Source organism: Ascaphus truei, chromosome 4 (genome assembly GCF_040206685.1).
Source record: "Ascaphus truei isolate aAscTru1 chromosome 4, aAscTru1.hap1, whole genome shotgun sequence".
In the NCBI taxonomy this organism is placed as follows: Eukaryota; Metazoa; Chordata; class Amphibia; order Anura; family Ascaphidae; genus Ascaphus; species Ascaphus truei.
The window spans coordinates 30964174-30986968 of record NC_134486.1 but is presented as its reverse complement, the minus strand read 5'-3'; the positions used below and the strand labels follow the sequence as shown (position 1 = coordinate 30986968).

General features: G+C 42.5%; 1 protein-coding gene across 3 annotated transcripts in view; it reads left to right on the top strand.

Moving 5' to 3' along the window:
• DNAH14 (dynein axonemal heavy chain 14) overlaps positions 1 to 22795 on the top strand; it is a 368675-nt gene that overhangs the window by 257184 nt on the left and 88696 nt on the right. For all 3 annotated transcript variants that reach the window (XM_075595506.1, XM_075595507.1, XM_075595505.1), the window contains exons 56-63: positions 303 to 500; positions 985 to 1146; positions 2799 to 2990; positions 11630 to 11811; positions 13707 to 13815; positions 14472 to 14597; positions 19256 to 19350; positions 21489 to 21648. In XM_075595506.1, the coding sequence (XP_075451621.1) occupies positions 303 to 500; positions 985 to 1146; positions 2799 to 2990; positions 11630 to 11811; positions 13707 to 13815; positions 14472 to 14597; positions 19256 to 19350; positions 21489 to 21648 (1224 nt within the window). The remainder of the gene's footprint in view (positions 1 to 302; positions 501 to 984; positions 1147 to 2798; positions 2991 to 11629; positions 11812 to 13706; positions 13816 to 14471; positions 14598 to 19255; positions 19351 to 21488; positions 21649 to 22795) is intronic.

The following is a 22795-nucleotide window of genomic DNA, read 5'->3' as shown; positions in this document are numbered from 1 at the left end:
CCGTTCTACAGCATATATCCCGGGTACCTGCGCTGTGCTCCTATTTCAATACAGGTGTCTCCTCCTATGTTATTTGGAGGGAGGTTTGAGAAGATATCTCTCTCCCTCTCTCCCTCTCTCCCTCTCTCCCTCTCTCCCTAAATTATAACACCTACAATACTCATAGCATCAACCTCCACATGTATGGGGTTTCTCAGGAGAATTTGATTACTGATATATATTTTTTCATCTGCAGTTATTTGATTCTGTTTAAAGATAGCATGCCTCAGCCATAAAATGATCATGTTGCTATATCTTCTCAGGTTGGATTGGATGGTACAGGGAAAGTAAGCAGTGCAGCCATGGCCAGCTACATCTCAGAATGCCATCTCCACAGGTTGTCTATAACTCACAGTTACAGCCATTCAGACTTCAGAGAAGAACTCAAGAAAGTGTACAACCAAACTGGATTGCTGGGCAAAAGCACTGTCTTGCTCATTACCGGTGCAGAAATAGTTAATGTAAGGCATTACAACAGATACAAATGAAACATAAAGCTGCCCCAACGCATATACCATTAGCCCTGTTGATTTTGTGTGGTGCCTGTTCTCTGCTGGCATCTAACTAAAATGAATAACCAATGGTCATGCCATTCACCACAATTGAATTTAAGCCAATATTTAGTAAGCAGTGCTAGTCATTAAGACAATTTCTAGCACTGCCAGACATCTCCATCTCAAAAATAAACAGATGTGAAAGAGATGTCATTTTTGACTGATGTTTTTATTGTTGATATATGACATTATTTATTTGTAGATTTAATCACATGCTAAAATGCATTGGATTAAGTGTCAGGATTAATAATGGCAGACATGAAGAGTGTTTTCTGTGTCTTTTTTTGTTTAAGTTTAAGATGCTGCTGAAGGTTGGGTACTGTATACCTACCTATGTACTACTGCTTTAGGGACCTAGTTCTGATTATAAAATGTATACACTTTGCCACAGGAATTATTTTTAGAAGATCTAAACTGCATTCTTAACTCGGGAGAAGTCCCGGACCTCTTTGACAAGGAAGAACTGGATGGTATATTTGTGGAGCTCAAAGCAGCAGCAATAGAGGCCAACCTGTCAGACAGCCAACAGTCAATACTCTCATTCTTCCTGCAGGTACTGTGAAAATATACACAATGGGATCTATAGATAATGTCATAATGAATCCTTCCGTACTTAAAGGATAACACGACAGAGGCACTCACGTTCAGCATGGCAACTCACCAATGTTCGTTCTAATTACAGCATCTTCTAATAGAGTGATATTCCTACAAGTGTTCTATCATCTTAACATTGGTCACGACCGGTTTCGATGCACATGCTCCATTATCGGGGAGGGGGAGGGAAGCACATCTGGTTACAGCAGGAGTGCTCAATTCCAGTTATCAAGCCCACCTCCCCCACCCCCCAGAACAGGTCAGGTTTTCAGGATATCCCAACTTCAGAACAGGTGGCTCAATCAGAGGTTTGCTTTGATTGAGCCACCTGTGCTGAAGCAGGGATATCCTGAAAACCTGACCTGCTTGAGGGCTTGAATTGAGCACCCCTGGGTTACAACACAACAACATAAGTGTAGTCCAAATTTAAAGGAACAGATATCAAATATCAATGTTACAAAATGTACAACGACTATGGGGTGACACTCATGAGTATAAACTGCAGGTTATCTTCTTTTTTGACAGGTTTGCAGCTAGGAAATATCCAAAAGCATTATTATTCCTTTAACCAAACACACATTTGGAATATTACAAGACATATTGCTGGCCATTCATTATCTGCACATCATAAATGTATAGGAAAAGAAAGATTATCTAAGCACACACATGGTTTAATTACAGAGTGAAATGCATTGGATTCAGGAATTAGTAGCCCTGAGAAAAGGAGGCCTACATGATGAGTGCAATTGGCCCGTGTTTTCATGATATAATTTTGTGACATGGATATTTTGTGCCTGTTTCTTTAAATGTGGACTAACACTACGGTATACACACTTTTGTGCTGTAACGGGTTATCTCTCTCCCTGATGATGGCAAAACTCGTCGAGAGGTGTCCTGACCAATTTTAAGATGATGGAATAAAGAATACTTTTTCATCTTAGTTATAGAAGCCTGGAACTTCAAATAGAGTGTCAGTGATAGAAATATGCTGAAGATTCTGCAATAGGAACATACATTAGTGGGTTACCCTGCAGTATGTAAGCGCGGCTGTATTGTTGTCCTTTTATGTACTGAAGCATTCCCTATTCAGTACTTAAAGGAGCAATCCCTCCTACTGACAGTGACATGATTAAGGGGTCACCATATGAGTGACTAATGCCCTTTTTTTGTGGGGGGGGGAGGGTTCCAAAGTCTGACACATAAGTATTGTAAAATCATTTTAAATCAAGTTAGTTTGTAAACATGATGATCTGAGACTTGGGAGGGGTTTGCTTTCCTCGGGCTGCTCCCTTGTGTAAGATGCCAGTGTGTTTCCAAAAAGAGCTTGTACAGCCAGATCCCGCTCCCAATCTCCTTATCTTTATTGATTCTCTGATAAGGACGAGGGTGGCGAATGATAGAGAAAACACTCCCCCCTTTCAGATGCCCCAAAGAAACGCAATGTGTCATTTCCAGAGGAACAAGATATGCCACATCTTTGCATTTGGCACTGTTAGTTTAGTTTATCTAAGTCAATTAGATGTTAAATCGTTATGTTAAGTCATATATTAAGTTAAACAGTTTGTTGTAACAATGCACTATTTATTTACTCCTTTTTGTACATGGAATCAGCGGGTGCGCTGCAAGCTTCATGTTGTGCTAGCGCTAAGCCCTGTAGGAGAGACCTTCCGGAAGCATTTCAGGTCACACCCTGCCCTTGTGAACTGCTGCACCATTGACTGGTATGATGAGTGGCCAGAAGAAGCTCTGCTGAATGTGGCAAACAGCTATCTCACCCAAGAGAAATGTGTGCGTGATTATGAGGTAAACTACCTTTCTGTGTGCTGCTGTTTGCCTTCATTCCAATAATCCCCAAATACATACTGTATGAACTGAATATGCAAATGACCTATATGGTGCCAATGATGACACTAAACAGACTTGAACGGCCAACTCAAACCCTTAGAAGATTCCGGGTAAAATCCGCCAAATTGCTAGTGTCCCAAAGTTCGTTGCCGCAGTCTCATCCAATCGTGGAAACATGTGAATGACAAGAAAAAAGGCATGCAAAACACCAAGTGTGCATTACCTTTGATGATACTGGTGATATATATGAAACCTGATATTAAACTTTAGACAAATGTTACCAGTACACTACAGGCATAGAAAAAGCTCCTCATGGATGCAAATGTATTAACAATGTAAGATACAATAAAATGCTGCATAAGCTAAAAAGCTTGGAGGTGGGTTCGTTGGTAATAACCCAAAAAGGATCCTGATAGAATCAACTCCTCCAAGAAATTATTAAAACAGGAATCCTGCTTACGATCCGTCTTGAGGACTTGTGCCTGTAAGTAGGAACCACTATTTGTGCGTTCTCCGCCTGGCTGTCTCTCCTCGTGCAGTGGTAGTAGCGGTCAGCGCCGTCTCTCGATACACTGAGCCGTGTGGCGGCGTGCAGGGGTGTCCGTCCACATACAACATCTTATGTTATTATCCTGGAGTTGCCTCCGTCTCAGCTCCTCTCAGCTGTGCTGCGGCTGTTGGCGCGGGAGGCCTCCTACTCCAAAGCTCACTCGGCTGCTACTACGGTAACGTCACTGTTGGGATTCCAGCTACGGGGTCCTTGGAGGGTCAAAATGCCCTACGTGTTTCAAGACCATGTGTCTCTTTGTATGGGGTACATATACTGTACTGTATGAATGGTTTAAATAGTTAACTCATAATCCCCAAAGAACAGGGCATTACTGGCTGGAAGAGTTCAAGACGCGAGGCAAAGCCAAGGGCATTATTGGCCAGTAATGCCCTGTTCTGAGTGGATTATTACTATTATAGACTAAATGGAGGCTTATTTTTAATTTAATTTTTTTACATTTTTCATTAAAAAAGAGACACTTTTGTAGTCATATTTATTTTTATCAGCATGATCTACATTCTTTTACTGTGCGTGTTTATTAAAATGAAATTGTACATACACACAGCACCCCTCTATATACACACACACTCTGCAGCCACCCACTATAGACACAAACACACTACAGCCCCCCCTACACACACTCTGCAGCCCTCTCTACACCCACATAACACACAATGAAGACAAGCACACAACACACACAGCAGCCCCCCCTCTACACCCATAAACACTGCAGCCCCCCTGTAAACCCACAAAACTGCAGACACACACAGCAACAAGATACTCTGCAGCCTTCCTCCCCCACCCACAAAACACACACTGCAGCCCCCCTCTACACCCACAAAACACACTGCAGACACACACACCAACAAAACAGACTTCTGCCCCCCTGTACACCCACAAAACACACACCAGCAGCCCCCCCTCTACACCCACTGCAGCCCCCCCGTAAACCGACACACTGCTAGGGTTGCCAGGGGTTTCTCCAAAAATACTGGTACATTGGTGGAAGGTATGACGCGCTCGAGACACACACACACCAGTCTCGCCTCTGTCCGCTCCATGCTGTTTCCTCCTCTCCTTGGCCCCACCCCAGGCTCCTGACACCTCCTCCTGATTTGCTGCTGCTGGGTAATGCAGCCAATCAGGACGAAGGAAGCTGCCCAGCCCCCTAGCCACAGCCCTGCTCTGTTCCTGCTCAGGGAAATCCCATGGCCTCCCAAGCCGATCAGGTCACTATGACCAGAGAGATAATACCGGACACGTACAAGTCCGGTATTACCTCTAATTTTTTACTGGACAGAGTGTCCAAATACAGGACAGTCCGGTTCATTACTGGACACCTGGCAACTCTACACACTGCAGACACACACGCACACACACCAAGAAAACACACTCTGCAGCCCTCCTCCATCCTCTACACCCACAAAACACACAATGCAGACACACACACCAACAAAACAGACTCTGCTGCCCCCCTCTACACCCATAAAACACACCAACAGAACACACACTGCAGACACACACACACAGGCTTGCAGCCTTTGCTCTTAAGCAGAAATGCTTTTAAGTAGAAATCTTTCAAGTAGTGGAAGTTTAAAAAAGGAAGTTCAAAAAGAAGTGGAAAAAGTGGACACACTCTACTGCTTCTGATTCCTGCATTTGAACTACGCTGGAAAGAAGGTTATCATCCCACACTGCACATCTCAACACATTACTATTGCTGTGATGCCACCTTTACTTTTTATATTTACTGTAACCTCACTTATTTTCAAATTATGCACTTCCTTCCACCAGCCTCATGTCTCTAACTCTATTCATATTTCGCCATCTCTCCTTACTTCACCACTTCTCAGTTCACATGAACTCCTCTCTTACCTGCGCCCTCTGTCACCACACAGCTATACCTCCTGCACTAAAACACACCCCTACAAATCATCCTCACACATTCTCTTTCTGTCCATGCTTCTCCTCCTTGCTTCTGGGGATATCTCTCCCAATCCTGGTCCCTGCCTTATTTCTACTTGCTCTCGTCCTCGCCTTCCACATGCAACTTCTACTCCTTCTGGTGTCAACCCCTCTAACCTCATACCCATCCCCTGCCACCCTCCCTCCTCTCTCCCTTTCTCCTGTGCACTTTGGAATGCTCGCTCCCTCTCTAACAAGTTCCTCTCTGTGCATGACTTCTTTCTCTCTCACTCCCTGCTTCTCTTTGCTATAACTGAGACCTGGCTCACTCAGTCTGACTCTGCTCTGGAAGCTGCCCTCTCCTACGGTGGCCTTTCCTTCTCCCACACTCCACGCCCTGATGGCAGGGGTGGAGGCGTGGGGCTCCTGCTCTCCTCTCTCTGCCGTTACAGAACAGTTTCTATTCCCCCCTCTCTTGCTTTTCCCTCCTTCGAGGCTCACACAGTCCAGATCTTCTCTCCTCTCCCGGTCCATGTGGCGGTCATCTATCGCCCACCTTCCTCTACTCATCCTCCTTCTGCCTTTCTCTCTCACTTTGAATCCTGGCTCTCTTTCTTTCTCTCCTCAGACTCCCCTGTTCTTCTCCTTGGGGACTTCAATTGCCACATTGATGACCCCTCTCTCCCCTGGGCTTCCCGCTTTCTTTCTCTAACCTCTTCTTTTGGCCTTCAACAGTGGACTGCAGCCAGCACCCACAAGGATGGCCACTACTTAGACCTGGTTTTCACTAAAAACTTCTCTCTCTCCGACTTCTCCATTTCCCCTTTTCCTCTCTCTGACCATCACCTCATCTCATTTTCTCTCTCTCGCTTCTCTCCATCTCCATCTCCATCTCGCCCTCGTTTTTGCAGAAACCTGCACTCTATTAACCTACCAGCTCTTGATTCCACTTTACGCTCCTCCCTCTCCTCTCTCAGTTCCGCTTCAGACCCTGACAACCTGGTCAGGAACTACAACTCTGCCTTATCTTCCTCTCTTGATCTTCATGCCCCACTTTCTCTCTGCCGTCCTCGCCCTTCTAACCCCAGACCCTGGCTAAACTCCCACACACGCATGCTGCGTTCCTCCACTCGTTCCTCTGAACGCCTCTGGAGGAAATCTCATACGCTCGCAGACTTCATTCACTACAAATTTATGCTATCCTGTTTCAACTCTGCCCTCTTTCAGGCTAAACAAACCTACTTTTCATCACTAATCAACACACACAAGTCTAACCCACGCCGTCTCTTTTCTGTCTTTGACTCTCTACTCAGACCACCCTCAGCTGCCTCCTCTTCTTCATCCATCTCACCTCAGGACTTTGCTGACTTTTTTAAGAAAAAGGTGGAGTCCATACGGCAGAACATCCCATCTGTTGCCTCCTCCCATCCCACAATGCTTCCCAACTCTCCTCCTGTCTTTCTTGACTCTTTTTCTGCTATCTCGGAGGAGGATGTATCACTGCTGATCTCCTCTTCGCCCTCTACCACTTGCCCACTTGACCCCATTCCCTCCCATCTCCTAAAACCTCTTGCTCCTTCTATAATCCCTATGCTCACACAGATCTTTAACTCTTCCCTCTACTCTGGTACCTTTCCTTCATCCTTCAAGCATGCAACCGTTATACCATTACTCAAAAACAGCAAGCTTGACCCTACCTGTCCTTCTAACTATCGACCTGTCTCCCTCCTGCCTTTTGCCTCCAAACTCCTTGAACGTCTTGTATTCTCTCGATTGCTACACTTTCTCAACACCTATTCTGTACTAGACCCTCTACAATCTGGCTTCCGCACTGCTCACTCTACTGAAACAGCCCTCACTAAAATAACTGACGACCTCCACGCTGCCAAAGACAGAGGTCATTACACTCTGCTCATATTACTCGACCTCTCTGCAGCATTCGACACCGTGGACCACCCTCTTCTCCTTCACATTCTCCATACTCTTGGTATTCGGAACAAAGCTTTATCCTGGATCTCCTCTTACCTCTCCCATCGTACCTTCAGTGTCTCTTTTGCTAATACCTCCTCCTCCTCTATTGATCTCTCTGTGGGGGTACCCCAGGGCTCTGTCCTGGGACCCCTTCTCTTTTCTCTCTACACACTCTCTCTAGGTGACCTAATCACATCTTTTGGGTTTAAATATCACCTCTATGCTGACGACACACAAATTTACCTTTCAACCCCTGACCTTACACCTGCTATACAGACCAAAGTTTCTGAATGCCTCTCTGGAATATCATCCTGGATGGCCATCCGCCGACTGAAACTTAACATGGCAAAAACAGAGCTCCTTATACTACCTCCCAAACCTGGCCCTACTACATCCTTCCACATTGCTATTGGAAATACGATCATTCACCCAGTAGCCCAAGCACGCTGCCTAGGGGTCACACTTGATTCCTCTCTCTCATTCTCCTCTCATATTCAAAACGTTTCTAAAACTTGTCGCTTTTTCCTCCGCAATATCACAAAGATACGCCCTTTCCTCTGTTACTCAACTGCTAAAACTCTGACTCAGGCCCTCATTCTCTCACGTCTCGATTACTGCAACCTGTCTCCCCTACAATCTATCCTAAACACTGCTGCCAGAATCACTCTACTCTTTCCTAAATCTGTCTCAGCGTCTCCCCTGCTGAAATCCCTCTCCTGGCTTCCGATTAAATCGCGTATCTCACACTCAATTCTACTGCTCACTTTTAAAGCTTTACATTCTTCTGCCCCTCATTACATCTCAGCCCTAATTTCTCGCTATGCACCATCACGACTCTTGCGTTCTTCTCAAGGATGTCTTCTTTCTACCCCCTTTGTATCTAAAGCTCTCTCCCGCCTTAAACCTTTCTCACTTTCTGCCCCACACCTCTGGAATGCTCTTCCCCTCAATACCCGACTAGCCCCCTCGCTATCCACCTTTAAGACCCACCTTAAGACACATCTGCTTAAAGAAGCATATGAGTAGCACTGGATAATCATGGACACATGACACAAAGCTTGGCCTCCTGCAGACGCACTTACTAGTATTCCCTCCTACTGTCTCTGTACGTTCTCCCTACCTACCAATTAGATTGTAAGCTCCTCGGAGCAGGGACTCCTTCCTTAATGTTACTTTTACAGTATGTCTGAAGCACTTATTCCCATGATGTGTTATTTATATTTGTTATTTGTTATTTATATGACATGTATTACTACTGTGAAGCGCTATGTACATTTTATGGCGCTATACAAATAAAGACATACATACATACATACACCAATAAAACACTCTGATGCCCCCCTCTGGACCCACAAAACGCACAGCAGACATAGACACACACACACCTTTCCCCTCACTCTCCTGTGCGGAGCTCTCTGCAGGCAGGGAGGGGGAGGAGTCAGTGCCTTGCTGCAGGGAGGGGGTGGAGTCAGTACCTGGCTGCAGGCAGGGTGGGGGAGGAGTCAGTGCCTGGCTGCAGGCAGGGTGGGGGAGGAGTCAGTGCCTGGGTGTGTCCTGTCCAATCACCTCCCCTGTCTAAGAGCTGCTCTCACTCTGTGTGTATGAGAACTCAAAGCTGATTGGCTGAAAAACCCAACAGGGTGCCAAAAATTCCGGGCCATTATTTAATGAAAAATGCCCAGAATTTTAACCAATCAGAGAGCAGGGATTTCAATAATGACTGGAATTTAACAGCTTTAGCCTATAATTTGTATTAAACACTACCTGCATTACTGATGACATGCTCATAATACACATAAAACATAATCCACTATCATCCACAGCCAGTGGCTTCTTTCTCCTTTCCTTAACAGCACTAGGAAGGTAATTACAGTACGAATCAACCAGTAGCTGTGAAATAGCAATGCTGACCCACAAGACTCCTGAAAATTGAGTTTCTTCTTAAAAGAAAACCGAGACACAAAATAAGATTGCCTGGTGGTGGCCCAACTATTTAAGCCTTAGACATGCTGATAAGATCATGTGCACAATATCGTTAACTATACGAGTTGTAAACTTGGGGGGCAGGGAGCACGTAAATGTTCATCAGTACAAAACCACGTATTCTACTTTCAATATAAATATGAGACAACAGAACATAAATAAAAATATGTTTTACTGTGCTATCTAGGCCAACAGTTGAATGGCTAAAGCGCTGTGGGCCATATTTACTAACAAGTGCTATACCATATGACACTTCCCAGTGCCGGCTAAAAACCTTCAATGTGCTGGCATAGCATTGCTTAGTAATTGTGGCCTAATGTGTCTTCTGGAGCTTGAAGGTGTGTTACCAGGTTATTCCTTACAGCGGCAGATTTGAATATCTGACGCCCTTAGGCACGTGCCTGTGGCGGCCGCCTTCTTGCTGCCGTCCTCCTTCTCAGCAGCATCAAATGACGCAGCGGACGTTACGTCACACGGCATTGCGTTTCCATGGCAACACGATGTCATTACGTAATTTGACATCACGGCAACGAGACGCCGTGCGCCGTCACGTTGTAGAAGTCCTGACTCCGCGATTCGGAAAGGAGAAGTAGGGCGGCAGCAATGAGGCTGCCACCACAGGCAAGTGCCTTCTCATCAGGCCCGATAGCATCAGTATATGAGGGCCGACATTTTTGCGCCCCAAAATTTTGCTGTCTAAGGCCTGGCCCTATCAGGCCTATTGGGAAATCTGCTAAGGATTCATTCGTAAATATGAGCCTACATGCACTAAAGAAGGTTAAAGTACTGAAATATTGAACTACAGTAGGTGTTACATAGTCAATAATGTCCTACTGTGCACAATAAACATCTTTATATAGAAGAATACTTCTCTGTGTACTGGCGTCTACATGTCGAGTAGCGAGTGATACAACTCTCAAGTTCACCTATTTCAACAAAGAGAAGATACTGGATTATGGAAGCTTCTCTTTTAGGTTATCAGCTATCCTAAAAGTAGTTGGATTTCCCCAAGTTTGTAGGGAATGTCCCATGTGAAGCTGGCAGGACAGCAGAATATCGTGACTTTTTAAAATTTGTTTGACTGAGTTTGAAAGCAGGCCATTGTAGACCAAAGATTCACAGGGGTAATAGAAAGAAAAAATAGAAAGTAAGTCATCTCTGTCAGGAAATAATCATTTTTAAATTGTAAATAAATAAATGATATTCTTCAAGCCATGCATTTTTACATAAATATATTCACGGTTTTTAATTCCTATAAGATATCAACGTAAGTGTATGAATATTGTCCCCACTGTTAAGTTTGAGTTATGTTTACAGGCATACCGCTGTTTAAGGACACTTACTTTAAGTACACTCACGAGTAAGGACATACTGTATTTTCATTAGCCCCATACCCATGTGTCCATAGGCTCGCTTTCGCGACTACTGACACTTATTCTGCCCTACAGACTGCCGTAGTAGTGGTGAGCTGATTCCCCTCGCCCAATAGGCAAACGGCAGCACCCACATGCGCCTGTCAGCACGTCCTGAACAGTAATACCGGTTCACTACCTGTACCGAAGCATCAATAAGTGGAAAAAAGTTAATGCTTCACTTTAAGTACATTTTCGCTTTACATACATGCTCTGGACCCATTGCGTACGTTAATGCGGGGTATGTCTGTAATTAGTTGAATAGAATAATGAATTTTTAAAAATAGGTTGAGAATGAGGAGTACGTATGGTAGGCACTTGACACCAATGTGTAAGACCCATCAGATTGTGTTTAAACACAATCAATAGGCTTTACTTCCCTTTGGTAAACTTTGGTAACCTTATTCACTTCCCACAGGATGGACCAAAAAGTGGTTATCAAACCTGTCTTTAGCAAGCTCATGTGTTTATCTATAAACATAATACAGTAAAAACACTAACTAGGAAGATTAAGAAATGTACTAAGAAATATGCGATGTTATGTCGTTTGAATGTATATATTGATAAGTTCATATACTTTGTACATATACAGTAATATAACGTGGGAATTGTATAACTTGGCAATAGTCATGACTAGGTTCACCATTTTCAGTCCATTTCATTCACTCGAACTGAAGTTAATTCATTGTTAAATGGTTATTACACTCCTTATTATACATTAAATATAGCCCTCTGAGATCACTGTGACTTAACATTCAAATGGATCTGCTTTGCAGGATCTAAAGAACAATATTGCCCAGGTGTGTGTAGAAATTCACAAGAGTGTTTCAACCAAAGCTGCACAATATTTGGAAGAGACTAGAAGACACTATTATGTTACTCCCACCAATTACCTGTGCTTCATTGATACCTTTTCAAACATCCTACGGAGAAAGAAACAACAAGTTGTGTCTGACAGGTAAGGAGTAAAAGATTATCACAATATTTATACTGTATGTGATGGGTTTTTTCTAACAGTGAAGGTTATCCTACAGAGTTTGGGGATTTTTTGGGATGTGCAATGACCACTTTGTTGACTTGTGTGCATGTCTGGTTTTGTTAGGTAGAGATGTCTGTACTGTCCAAATGCGCTTTGCAGATGCCTCGCTTGAACTTTTTAAAAATGGAAAGAATATACCCTGAAATCAGAGAGCGAGACCTTTTTAGTAGACTTATATTCCTTCCAAAACACTCCTCTCCATGTGTTGTATAGATGTATTGAGAGGCACTGTATATAAGTCAAAAATAAAAAAAAAACACTTGTGTGATGCTCTGGAAAACACATGGCAAATCTTGCAAAACTAGCATAGAAGTAAATATGCTATTCAACGGTGTACCCTTCCAGTAACTGGATAATAAGCCTTCAGCACTTGATGTACTAACTGGAACAATCCCACTGTGCACTGCGATGAAGATTAAACACTTTCTAGTGTTCAGACAATTATGTACATTGCTGATGAGAAGTGAAATAAGAGACTCACATGTAATTGTGCTTTCCTGGAGGTCAGCTTCCACGTGTCCTGGGGTACCAGCGGGCATTCATTTGAAATTGGCAGCAGGTAAAACGAAGAGAGGAGTCAAGAGCACTATGCCTCCATTGAAAAAAATGTTTAAGCAGAGAGCGTTGTCCCAGAGTATTGAAAAATGTATTAATTACAGCAGCAGCTGTGTCAGCAGCACCTACGCGTTTCGGGCAAAAAAGCCCGTTGTCAAGGGCTTGATAAAGGGCTTTTTTGCCTGAAACGCGTAGGTGCTGCTGACAGGCCTATATGTCCATGTTTGTTTCCTTTAATTAATACATTTTTCAATACTCTGGGACAACGCTCTCTCTGCTTAAACCTTTTTTTCAGTGGAGGCATAGTGCTCTGCCCTCCTCTCTTCGTTTTACCTACTGCATATAAGTCAATGGGTACTATACTAAGTAAATAGCACTCTCTTTCCCTCTCCAGAAAACCCCAGTTTCAGCCAGTGAAGATTTTTACTTTGAGAAGTTTGACAAAAACGGCAAAGTTTGCCTGGTGTGTGAATTTATTGTAGTTGAAAAGATTGCACATCAGAGCATAGGCTCCTGGTCCTTAAATCATATAGGTAACCCAAAGACAAATACAGATTGTGCCTGTTTACTAATCAGAAAATATTGCCTAGCACTTGGTGGTAGTAGAACAGCCACTTCTTCAATGTGACTCCTCTGTACTCATTAACAGAAATAACAAAAGACTGCTGGGCTCCTTGCAATTAATACTGTATTATGTTTATACAATAATCCTTATATGGAAAGCAAAATATGTTGGCATTGGGTATTTTCAGTATCATATAATGAATAACATAATGCAGTTTTATTTGCATGAGTGCAGATGTCTCATTATTTCCTACGGCTGAGTCCATGGTGACTCCAGCCGTGCGGAAGCGCGCTGAGGCTGAGGGAAAGCGGGTGCTTTCCCTGGCCTTAGTTTGCGCGCCGTCGGGGGGCAGGCCAGTGACGTCACGGAGCTGGTTCGTCCTCATTGGGCGAACCGCTGACGTGACTGACCCTGCGCTCCAGTGAGCGCCAAAACTAAAAAAAAATTAAGAGCTACGCCTCCACACACCTGCGGAAGCGTGCGCGAGCCCCTGCTAAAGCCACTCTCATTGCGGCTGCAGGGACTCACTAACAAGCGCCAGCGCGCCTCAGCACGGGTCAGAGGATAAGCGCTGACCATGGACTCAGCCTAAGACATGTAGGGTTGATGCTCTTTTTTCGTGATTTACAGTTGTGTTGAATATAAGGAATATACAGTACGCTCGCTTACTGTATCACTTTGCCTCCTTCCTCAGGAATCGCTTTTTCACTGGCCTTTCTAAGATTTTGGCGGCAACTTCGTCGGTTGCAGTACTGCAGCAGGAATTGGTAGCCTTAGGGCTACAAATAGAACAAAAATCAAAGGTATCATGTTGTAGAAATATAGGAGAAATATATACGGTATGTAGCAGATTGTTCCCTCTTGTATGGTACAGTATTTGGGGATTTACTCCGCCAACATTTCCATGAAGTCATATCAAAACTCAGTGATATTCTGATTTATACTGTGGCATGTTGTGTTATATCTTGCCTTGAGGAACAACATCTGTATATTTAAGATTTAGAGATGTAAAAAGGGAGCACTGTGTGTAGCCACCAATTGTCTACAACACCCTAGTGTAGCAATCATAGGAGCCTAATGCTGCCCTTGACATCAGAAATGGAAGAGGACCTCCTCCTACATTCTGATCGAAACCTAACTCACTGAGAAGACCGATCCTGATCGCCATAGAAACAAGCAAAATGTCCATGACAGTGGGGAAACATCAGAAGGCCACCAATGTTCCACCTAATGTGATGTTGCACTAACCTCATGGAGTATTCGAGAAGCTAAAGAGGGTAATGAAGTGGGTGGAGTCCCCTGTACCGGAATGGATTTTTGTTTGAATTTTTTCACAGATTCATTGCATCGGCCTTACCATACGCGCTCTCTGTGCTATTTGCGCATAATCCATCTCATTGCTACTGCTGTGAGACAGATAATATTTTTCCATTCAATGTATATTTTATTTATTCTGTAGGAAACAGAAGACCTCATGGCAAAACTGAAGAGAGATTCACTCGTGGTGGAGCAGGTCAGCGCTATTGTAAAGCAGGAAGAAGAGATCATGGCCCAGGAAACAAACATTGTGCAAGAGTATGCTGAGGTGATCTCAAATTGGTTATCTTGGCATCATATTCTTTAATAATTGAATAATGTACAAGCCCTGTATGTAGCGTTACCTGTAACAAAAAAATTGGGGGATATACAATACCATCGCAATTGGGCAAATTTGGAGTATTCCTTAAAAAATGACACACTGTCCCATTTTGTCTCTGTATCATACTTGTGTCAATGTATCAAGGTGTTATGGGTAAGTGTTGCTTCCGTTAGCATCAATTTAAAGTAGCAGGGTTACGTCAATTCAATCCGCCAGGTCTGAGGAGGCATTAAACTATTTTGCTCAAGAGATCAGCACCAAATGGAAGAAGTTTATATATCAAGTTTAATACATATGGAGCAGGCGCAAATTTAAGCAGTTGAAAACATTTCCTCCATCGAGATGGAACAAATTGCAACACTTGATAAATAATGTAGCTCCCATAGAGACTAATGCCGGACAAATCAGCTGATCTATAGCAGCAGCAAGTTTATTAGAAACTGACAGGCCATTTATACTAAAAGCCATGCTAAGCCCAGTGGTACAGTATAAGGGTAATGATACTAGGGGATAAAGAGTGCCACTAATTTTTAATTTAAAGCTCAAGAGTTCCACTACTTTTTTTTTTATCGAAACACCTACGGATCCACTTTCTATTTAATGTACAAGTGATTTGTTTTAGGAAGCCTCTCTCCCTTTCTGGTTTCAAGGCCTAAATAATGCATACATCTTTCTCAAATCTGCTCAGAATAGTTTTTCCTACATGTTGAATTGAATGTTTGAAGTCCGATGCAACAGTACAACTTAAGTTATGTAGACTACTTGGCTTAGCCAAAGGCCACCTACCAGTGCACTTGAATGAGCTGCAAGGTTTTTTTTGACGGTCTAGGACGACTTGTTGTAGCCAACTCGCTGCAGCAACCTAGAAGGTAGGCCAGAGGGAAAGGATGTAATGTTCTCAGTGGGATTTTCCCGGGTCTCACTGGCATTTGGCGTTTCCTGATTTATTGGGACAGAGGAGAGCCTGATGTCCGTCATTTCCACAATACATACAGAGACCGGAACTGTGTCTGTGCTGATTCTCGCTGGCCGATAGCCTGTCAGCACCGCGCTGCATTGATTCCTCCGGATCCGGGGAATTGTCGGTAACAGGAGCCGCTGAAAGACTATGAAAAGAACGTATACCGCCTCTGCGCTGGCCTTCTCGGATCTTCTCTTCTATAGACACTGATCCATGCAGATGCATAGAGAGATGAGATCCTCTAAATCTGCAGGATGTTACAGCTCCGAGAGTTTGTCCTTAAGGTTCTCCGCAGGGCCTTGCCAAAATACTGCTACCAGTGCTTCATCGTTCCATCCGGTGTCAAGACAATGTAAAGCAAGGCAGGGCACGGCAAGCAGAAGCTTATGGACCGCACTTCGTCACTAGGTAATGACTACTATGCTTAGCCGATTTGCAGAAGGAATCAGTGAGCATTTAAAGAATGGATAGCCAATCGGATGAGAGGCTGCAAGGTCGAAGGTGATGATTGTCTTAAATTGAATAGCCAATCCGAGGAAAGGCTGCATGACTGAAATTGATGATTACAGATCAGATCACTGGGTCGTCACTATGCGGAGTCTGCACAGCAGATGCTGATGAGGCACCAGCTTCTCCGACGATAGAGATAACACGAGGGGGGATCCTGTGCCTGATCCTGACATCTTGGGGGCAGAGCCTGCGCCCAATTCTCACAGCCCCAGAGATTCTCTTGGTGATTGGTAGTTGGTGTATCTCAAAGAGTTTATCAGAGAGATTCCCTTATGTAAAGCACTCGAATGTCATTCACATGGTAGAGAGTAGACAACAAATGGTCCTGCAGTAAATTACTACAAATCTGTCAGGTTAACCAGAATCACTGCGGATATCAAAAAATAATAAAATTTTATTAATTCTACATTGAATGATTAAAAACACATATACATTATTAAAAATCCCTATTGTGGCTAGTATGGATAATTAGAATTTTAAATGGGTATAATACCGTATATCAAGATAACATGACTCTCAGAAATAGCAACTGGTCTTAGTATTATAAACCAAGGGTTTGCAGCAAAAACAATCTATATCTCAATGCATGAGCAGATATAGTGTCTCAAAAATCACAGTTGGTATTGTGGTCTCTGGCTGGGGTGTATATAGTAGATTGCCGCTATGAATCATTTGTAGGTAAAATGTTCATTTAGCAAATACATATAATCACGTTGTCACTAGAGTGTATAAATACAAGCCTTTGTTTGATCGTCTCTGGAGGCTATAATTAGCCTGATTTGTCAGAGTATCGCATCCATATTGCAATGGTATATAACAATTATGGCATAGTTGGATAAATATGCTCAACAATATATGGATGGTATCCCAACCGCTATAGTGCAACCGTGAGTATATAACATTAATATGTATGGTCTGCAATCAAATAACGTCCCTCTATAGTATCAGTAAGTGCAGGTAATGTTGGGATAAAGTATCGTCAGCTACTGCTGATAATAACATATGTAACCTGTCTTACCCTGATTAGCTAAGAGACGCTAAGCTGACAAGCATGCCGCTTAGATCGATACAAGCCTGCTCGTGATCCTAGTTGCTGAGAGTCGCCACTCGAGTAACGTCACTGCTGTGACGCCTTACGTCCCGACGCACGTTTCACGTGTCCACCACATATTAATGTTATATACTCACGGTTGCACTATAGCGGTTGGGATACCATCCATATATTGTTGAGCATATTTATCTACCTATGCCATAATTGTTATATACCATTGCAATATGGATGCGATACTCTGACAAATCAGGCTAATTATAGCCTCCGGAGACGATCAAACAAAGGCTTGTATTTATACACTCTAGTGACAACGTGATTATATGTATTTGCTAAATGAACATTTTACCTACAAATGATTCATAGTGGCAATCTACTATATACACCCCAGCCAGAGACCACAATACCAACTGTGATTTTTGAGACACTATATCTGCTGATGCATTGAGATATAGATTGTTTTTGCTGCAAACCCTTGGTTTATAATACTAAGACCAGTTGCTATTTCTGAGAGTTATGTTATGGTGATATACGGTATTATACCCATTTAAAATTCTAATTATCCATACTAGCCACAATAGGGATTTTTAATAATGTATATGTGTTTTTAATCATTCAATGTAGAATTAATAAAATTTTATTATTTTTTGATATCCGCAGTGATTCTGGTTAACCTGACAGATTTGTAGTAATTTACTGCAGGACCATTTGTTGTCTACTCTCTACCATGTGAATGACATTCGAGTGCTTTACATAAGGGAATCTCTCTGATCAACTCTTTTTGATCAACACTGTTAATACTATATCTATACCCTTTGAGCACCTGTCATTCCACCCTGTGCACTTATCTACTAAGGTGATTGCGGTCTCATTCACGTATTCTAGTTGGTGTATCTCCAAGGTTTTTGATGAAGACACCCAGAACGAGGCTCGGTCAATTGGACGATCGGGACATTTGAAAGTGCTATTCTCCGAATAGCATCCTTATGGTCTTGAGGGAACAGAGACCCGCAGAGAGTGAAAGCTGACCTTTTTTGTAATGGTGCTAGTCTCTTATCAGGAAGCGGACCTGCCGGGCTGAGGTAGGAATGCAGAATAACCAACCAGTGCTCAGGGACAGAGTCCTGAAGGAGTATCCGTAGTCGGTAAGCAGGCAGAGGTCAAGACTGGCGGCAGTGGTGCAGAGTCCAGGCGACAGGCAAAAGGTCAGGGCAGGCGGCAGAGGTGCAGAGTCCAGACGACATCAAAAAGGTCAGGGCAGGCGAAAGGCAGTGAGGTCGGGTGTCAGCAACAGGGATTCCAAATAGGGGAAAGGGTAATGCGTGACGGCGAAGATCAACCAGAGCTGCAGCAAACAGAACTATGTTTGGTGACTCCCACTGGGAACTGCAGCCTTAAGTAGCAGGCTGCCAGTAACCAAAATGGCCGAACTGAGGAGAAAGGGCAGGCAAGCTGGAAAACCCGAACTGCAGCAAACCCCGGAACGGATCGGCAGAATTGTTACACTTGGTAAGCCTTTGAAAGTGGCACATAGCACCCAGTAAAGAAGGATTCCCAACGTAACCCCTGTTTTGGTGAGATTGTGCCTTTAACCTTGTATTGTGTTGTGCCCGTTGACGCTGACCGAAATATAGTGTTTTATTTAACTCCGTCGTTCTGTCTGGTGCTTGCGGTGCACTACAAGTGAATAAATCACAAAAAAGTACAGAGAGGTGTTATCCCATCAAAAAGTATCGTTTTAACAAATCATCTCTTAAAAAACTGAGGTTACAGCCCATCTACGCATTTCACGCCATAGTGCTTTAACAATTTGCAACGCCTTCTGTAGGTGGGCTGTAATCTCCGTTTTTTTAACTTCTCATTCATTAATTTTCTTGCTTGTAAATTAAACGGTGCCAGTACTGAAATCTACACACACACGCCCCTCTGTGGCTTGAGATGCTGCAATATATGTACAAATTACATCTTACAAGCATCTACAGAAATGAAGCAGATAATGTACCAAAAAACGACATTAGCTAAAGATTCTTAACATCAACCATGACTCCTCTCATTGAATTGTATATGCTTTTCATGTCTTTGTAGCAAGCCCTGCAGAAACTCAATGAGGTCCTTCCAATATTACAGCAGGCAGTGATTGCTCTGGATTCTTTGGATAAAGCTGACATTTCAGAAATCAGGTACAGAAACGCAGTTAAAAAAAAGAAGTAATCACGTATTACAAAGCGGTCAAATTAGAATATAATTGAACTGAAATGTGCAATTAAGTTCTAATCACCAAACCATATGATTGTCAGAATTATTCTCTAAAAATAAATCCATATACTGCCTGTAAGGGGTGTTAAAGGATTGCTGAGTGAGGGAGGTGGGGTGCTGGAGGAGAGGGTTAATAGGACTTTAGTGCCTGCGGGATCAGCAGAGGGGAGCACAACCCTAGCAGTGGAGGAGGGTCCAGCCGGGCAAAAGAGGAAGGGACAACTTCCGGTATCAGCCAGGACAGTTGATCTGATTCCTCTGCCCTCAGCCAGTGGCCCTGAGTATCTGTAAACCTGTTGCACAATAAATTATCCAGACTTTTTATTCTAAAAATTGAATTTATCTGTTGTTACACTGATCAGCCCACCATAGCAGCATTTTGCCCAACTTTGTGACAAATTCCAATCCCAAAGTTCATCACATTACAGGTTTTCAGTGTAAGTTTTTTAAGGAAACGTGAATCAAAAGAAGAAAAGAAGGCAGTGTTGGTTCTTGGTAATATTTGTTTATAGAAACTGCAAATAAAGAAAGCATGCTGTTCTAGAGCTTTTATGCATTTGATTTGTGTAGGAGAATATTTAATGGCTTCATACTTTAGGATTATGGGCAATCTTAGCACCATATATTGGCTCTAAACTGCTTTCCTTTTGAGCCATGTAACTGGACATTTGGAATCATATCCTGGATTAACCTTTCTGCCAGAAGTACCAGCAACTCATCCTTCTACAATCTATTGCTAGATCCCAGGCAAATTATATATATATATATATATATATATATATATATATATATATATATATATATCTCAAATTGAAATATAACTGTATGCTCATTTGCATGTCTTAGGCAGGTCTGCAACCCCGCCTTTCATCATTATCACCCAGCACACAGCACTTCCACTGCAGCAAGGGATTCTGGGAAATGACATGCAAATGAGCACACAGTGCCACTTTTTGCTTCAAAACCATTTTTAACATGGTTCCCTATAGGCTTAAGCTTGCAGCATGGTCACAGCTTTAAGCACAGCCAGGGTTAAGATGCATAGCCAGTAATCCCACCCACAGACAGCCGTTTCGACGACCTTAATGGGCCTCATCAGTGTGGGTTTGGTTATACCGGCTAAGCACAAATGAAGCAATGAGGATGGGTTTTACCATACTTAACTAAGTATATATATATATATATACCCAATATCAAAGAATCTGGAGCACTCACAAATTCAAAAAATACAATTTAATGAAGCAACACAGGCATCGGGGTAATCACAGAAAAAAGAAGCAACGTTTCTGACCTTTACGGTCCGTAAGGTCTGAAACGTTACTTCTTTTTTCTGTGATTACCCCGATGCCTGTGTTGCTTCATTAAATTGTATTTTTTGAATTTGTGAGTGCTCCAGATTCTTTGATATTGGGTATTTATCTATTTTTTGTTGCTGGATGGTGATCCTGGCCGCACTGTGAGCACCACGACTGATCAGATAAGTTTTTTCCTTTTACTTTTTCCCTTTGAGTGCCCTGAACATTCTTGTTATTGTTTTATATATATATATATATATATATAATAAAAGTCTCAGCTAAATTGTTCCAGAAGGGAGGTGTTTGGTTAGCAAAAGAAGAGCGAAATCTTTTTGCACAAGGTTAAAAGTTCTTACTCCCATTTGTTACACTTAACAGTGCCAATATCCATTCCAAAAAACGAAACCGAAAACAAAACATATATTGTACTGAAGGATTAACCTGTGAGTTAGCAGGGACATGATATAAACAAAATTAACTACAGGCATAAAGATGCAATGAAAATTTTGGCTACTTTAAGGTCTATTTTCTCTTACAAGCAGGAGATGTGGGATACTGAAACTGTATACAGATATTCATAATATGCAAAACTTGAACCAAACTACTGTAAACAAGCTGGTGTGTATTGAAATCCAAATGACACCAGGATCTCCTCCATAAATCTTGTGCAATTTCTAAAGAAAAAGGGAATTTGAATGCATTTAATTTTCTTTTTTTACGTGTATAGTTCTTTTAAATATTTCGGAAATTTTTTTGGTCTTTTCCAGAGTATACACAAATCCACCTTTTCTCGTCCTAACTGTCATGTATGCAGTTTGTATCCTTCTACAGAAGAAACCTGATTGGGCTACAGCAAAACTCCTGCTTGGGGATCCAGGATTTCTCAAAAGATTGGTCAATCTTGACAGAGACAATTTACCAGAAACGGTAAAACTAGAATGAAGTTTAAATGTCCTCTGATGCTTTTCAAATACAGTATAAAAAAAAGATCGTCAAGATATCCTATCTGATAAAAGGAACAAAGGAGCACTCATAATTATTATAGATTCCTGTCATGGGTACATGGAGATTCCAGTGGTGTCCAGATGTTATAGAATAGGAGAAGAAAGGGCACTAACGTGGATCTGTTTAGTGTGTTTATTCAGGTGTTTTGACGTTTCAGTCCACTAATAGGACTTGAGAAAGGTTCGATTGGTGGACCGAAACATCAAATGTGTTCTCTGAAAGGTCCCATTGGTGGATCGAAACATCAGATGTGTTCTCGGAAAGGTCCCATTGGTGGACCGAAACATGAAATGTGTTCCCGGAAAGGTCCCATTGGTGGACCGAAACATGAAATGTGTTCCCGGAAAGGTCCCATTGGTGGACCGAAACATGAAATGTGTTGTCGGAAAGGTCCCATTGGTGGACCGAAACATGAAATGTGTTCCCGGAAAGGTCCCATTGGTGGACCGAAACATGAAATGTGTTCTCGGAAAGGTCCCATCGGTGGACCGAAACGTCAACTCACCTGAATAAACACCCATGCGAGTGCTGGTTCTTCTCATATCTGAAAGAAAAATATTATTGTGTCATGCAATAAAAATAGTACAGTATTAAAAACAGTGCGCTGTAGACCTAGTACACCAGTGCGAGTATTGCAGTATTAGGTGATACCTTTGTTTGGTTTTTGACTAACAACTGGTATTTTAGGAAAGCTTTTGATAGTTCCTCAGGTCAAGAAATAATGATTTACAAACGTTTCTTTGAGTTTATGCAAAGAAAGAGCGTTGAACTCGCAATCTTATCCTACAAAAATCAATTATTACTCTTAATTTAAAAAAAATATTATACTTCCCTGTATTATATTGTGTGTTTTGTGCTGCATAACATTGTTGGTGGTTGGCACTAATATAAATGTATATCACTATAAAAATGCATACATAGAGAACATATATCCTAGTGCACACATGGCATATACTATATAATTCTATGCAATGTAATTTCGGCCTTTTTCTCATTAAGGGGCCTATTCACAAAGCAGTGAGAAAATCAGTGCTTTTGCGTCCGACTATGCATTTTTTTATCGTGCTAT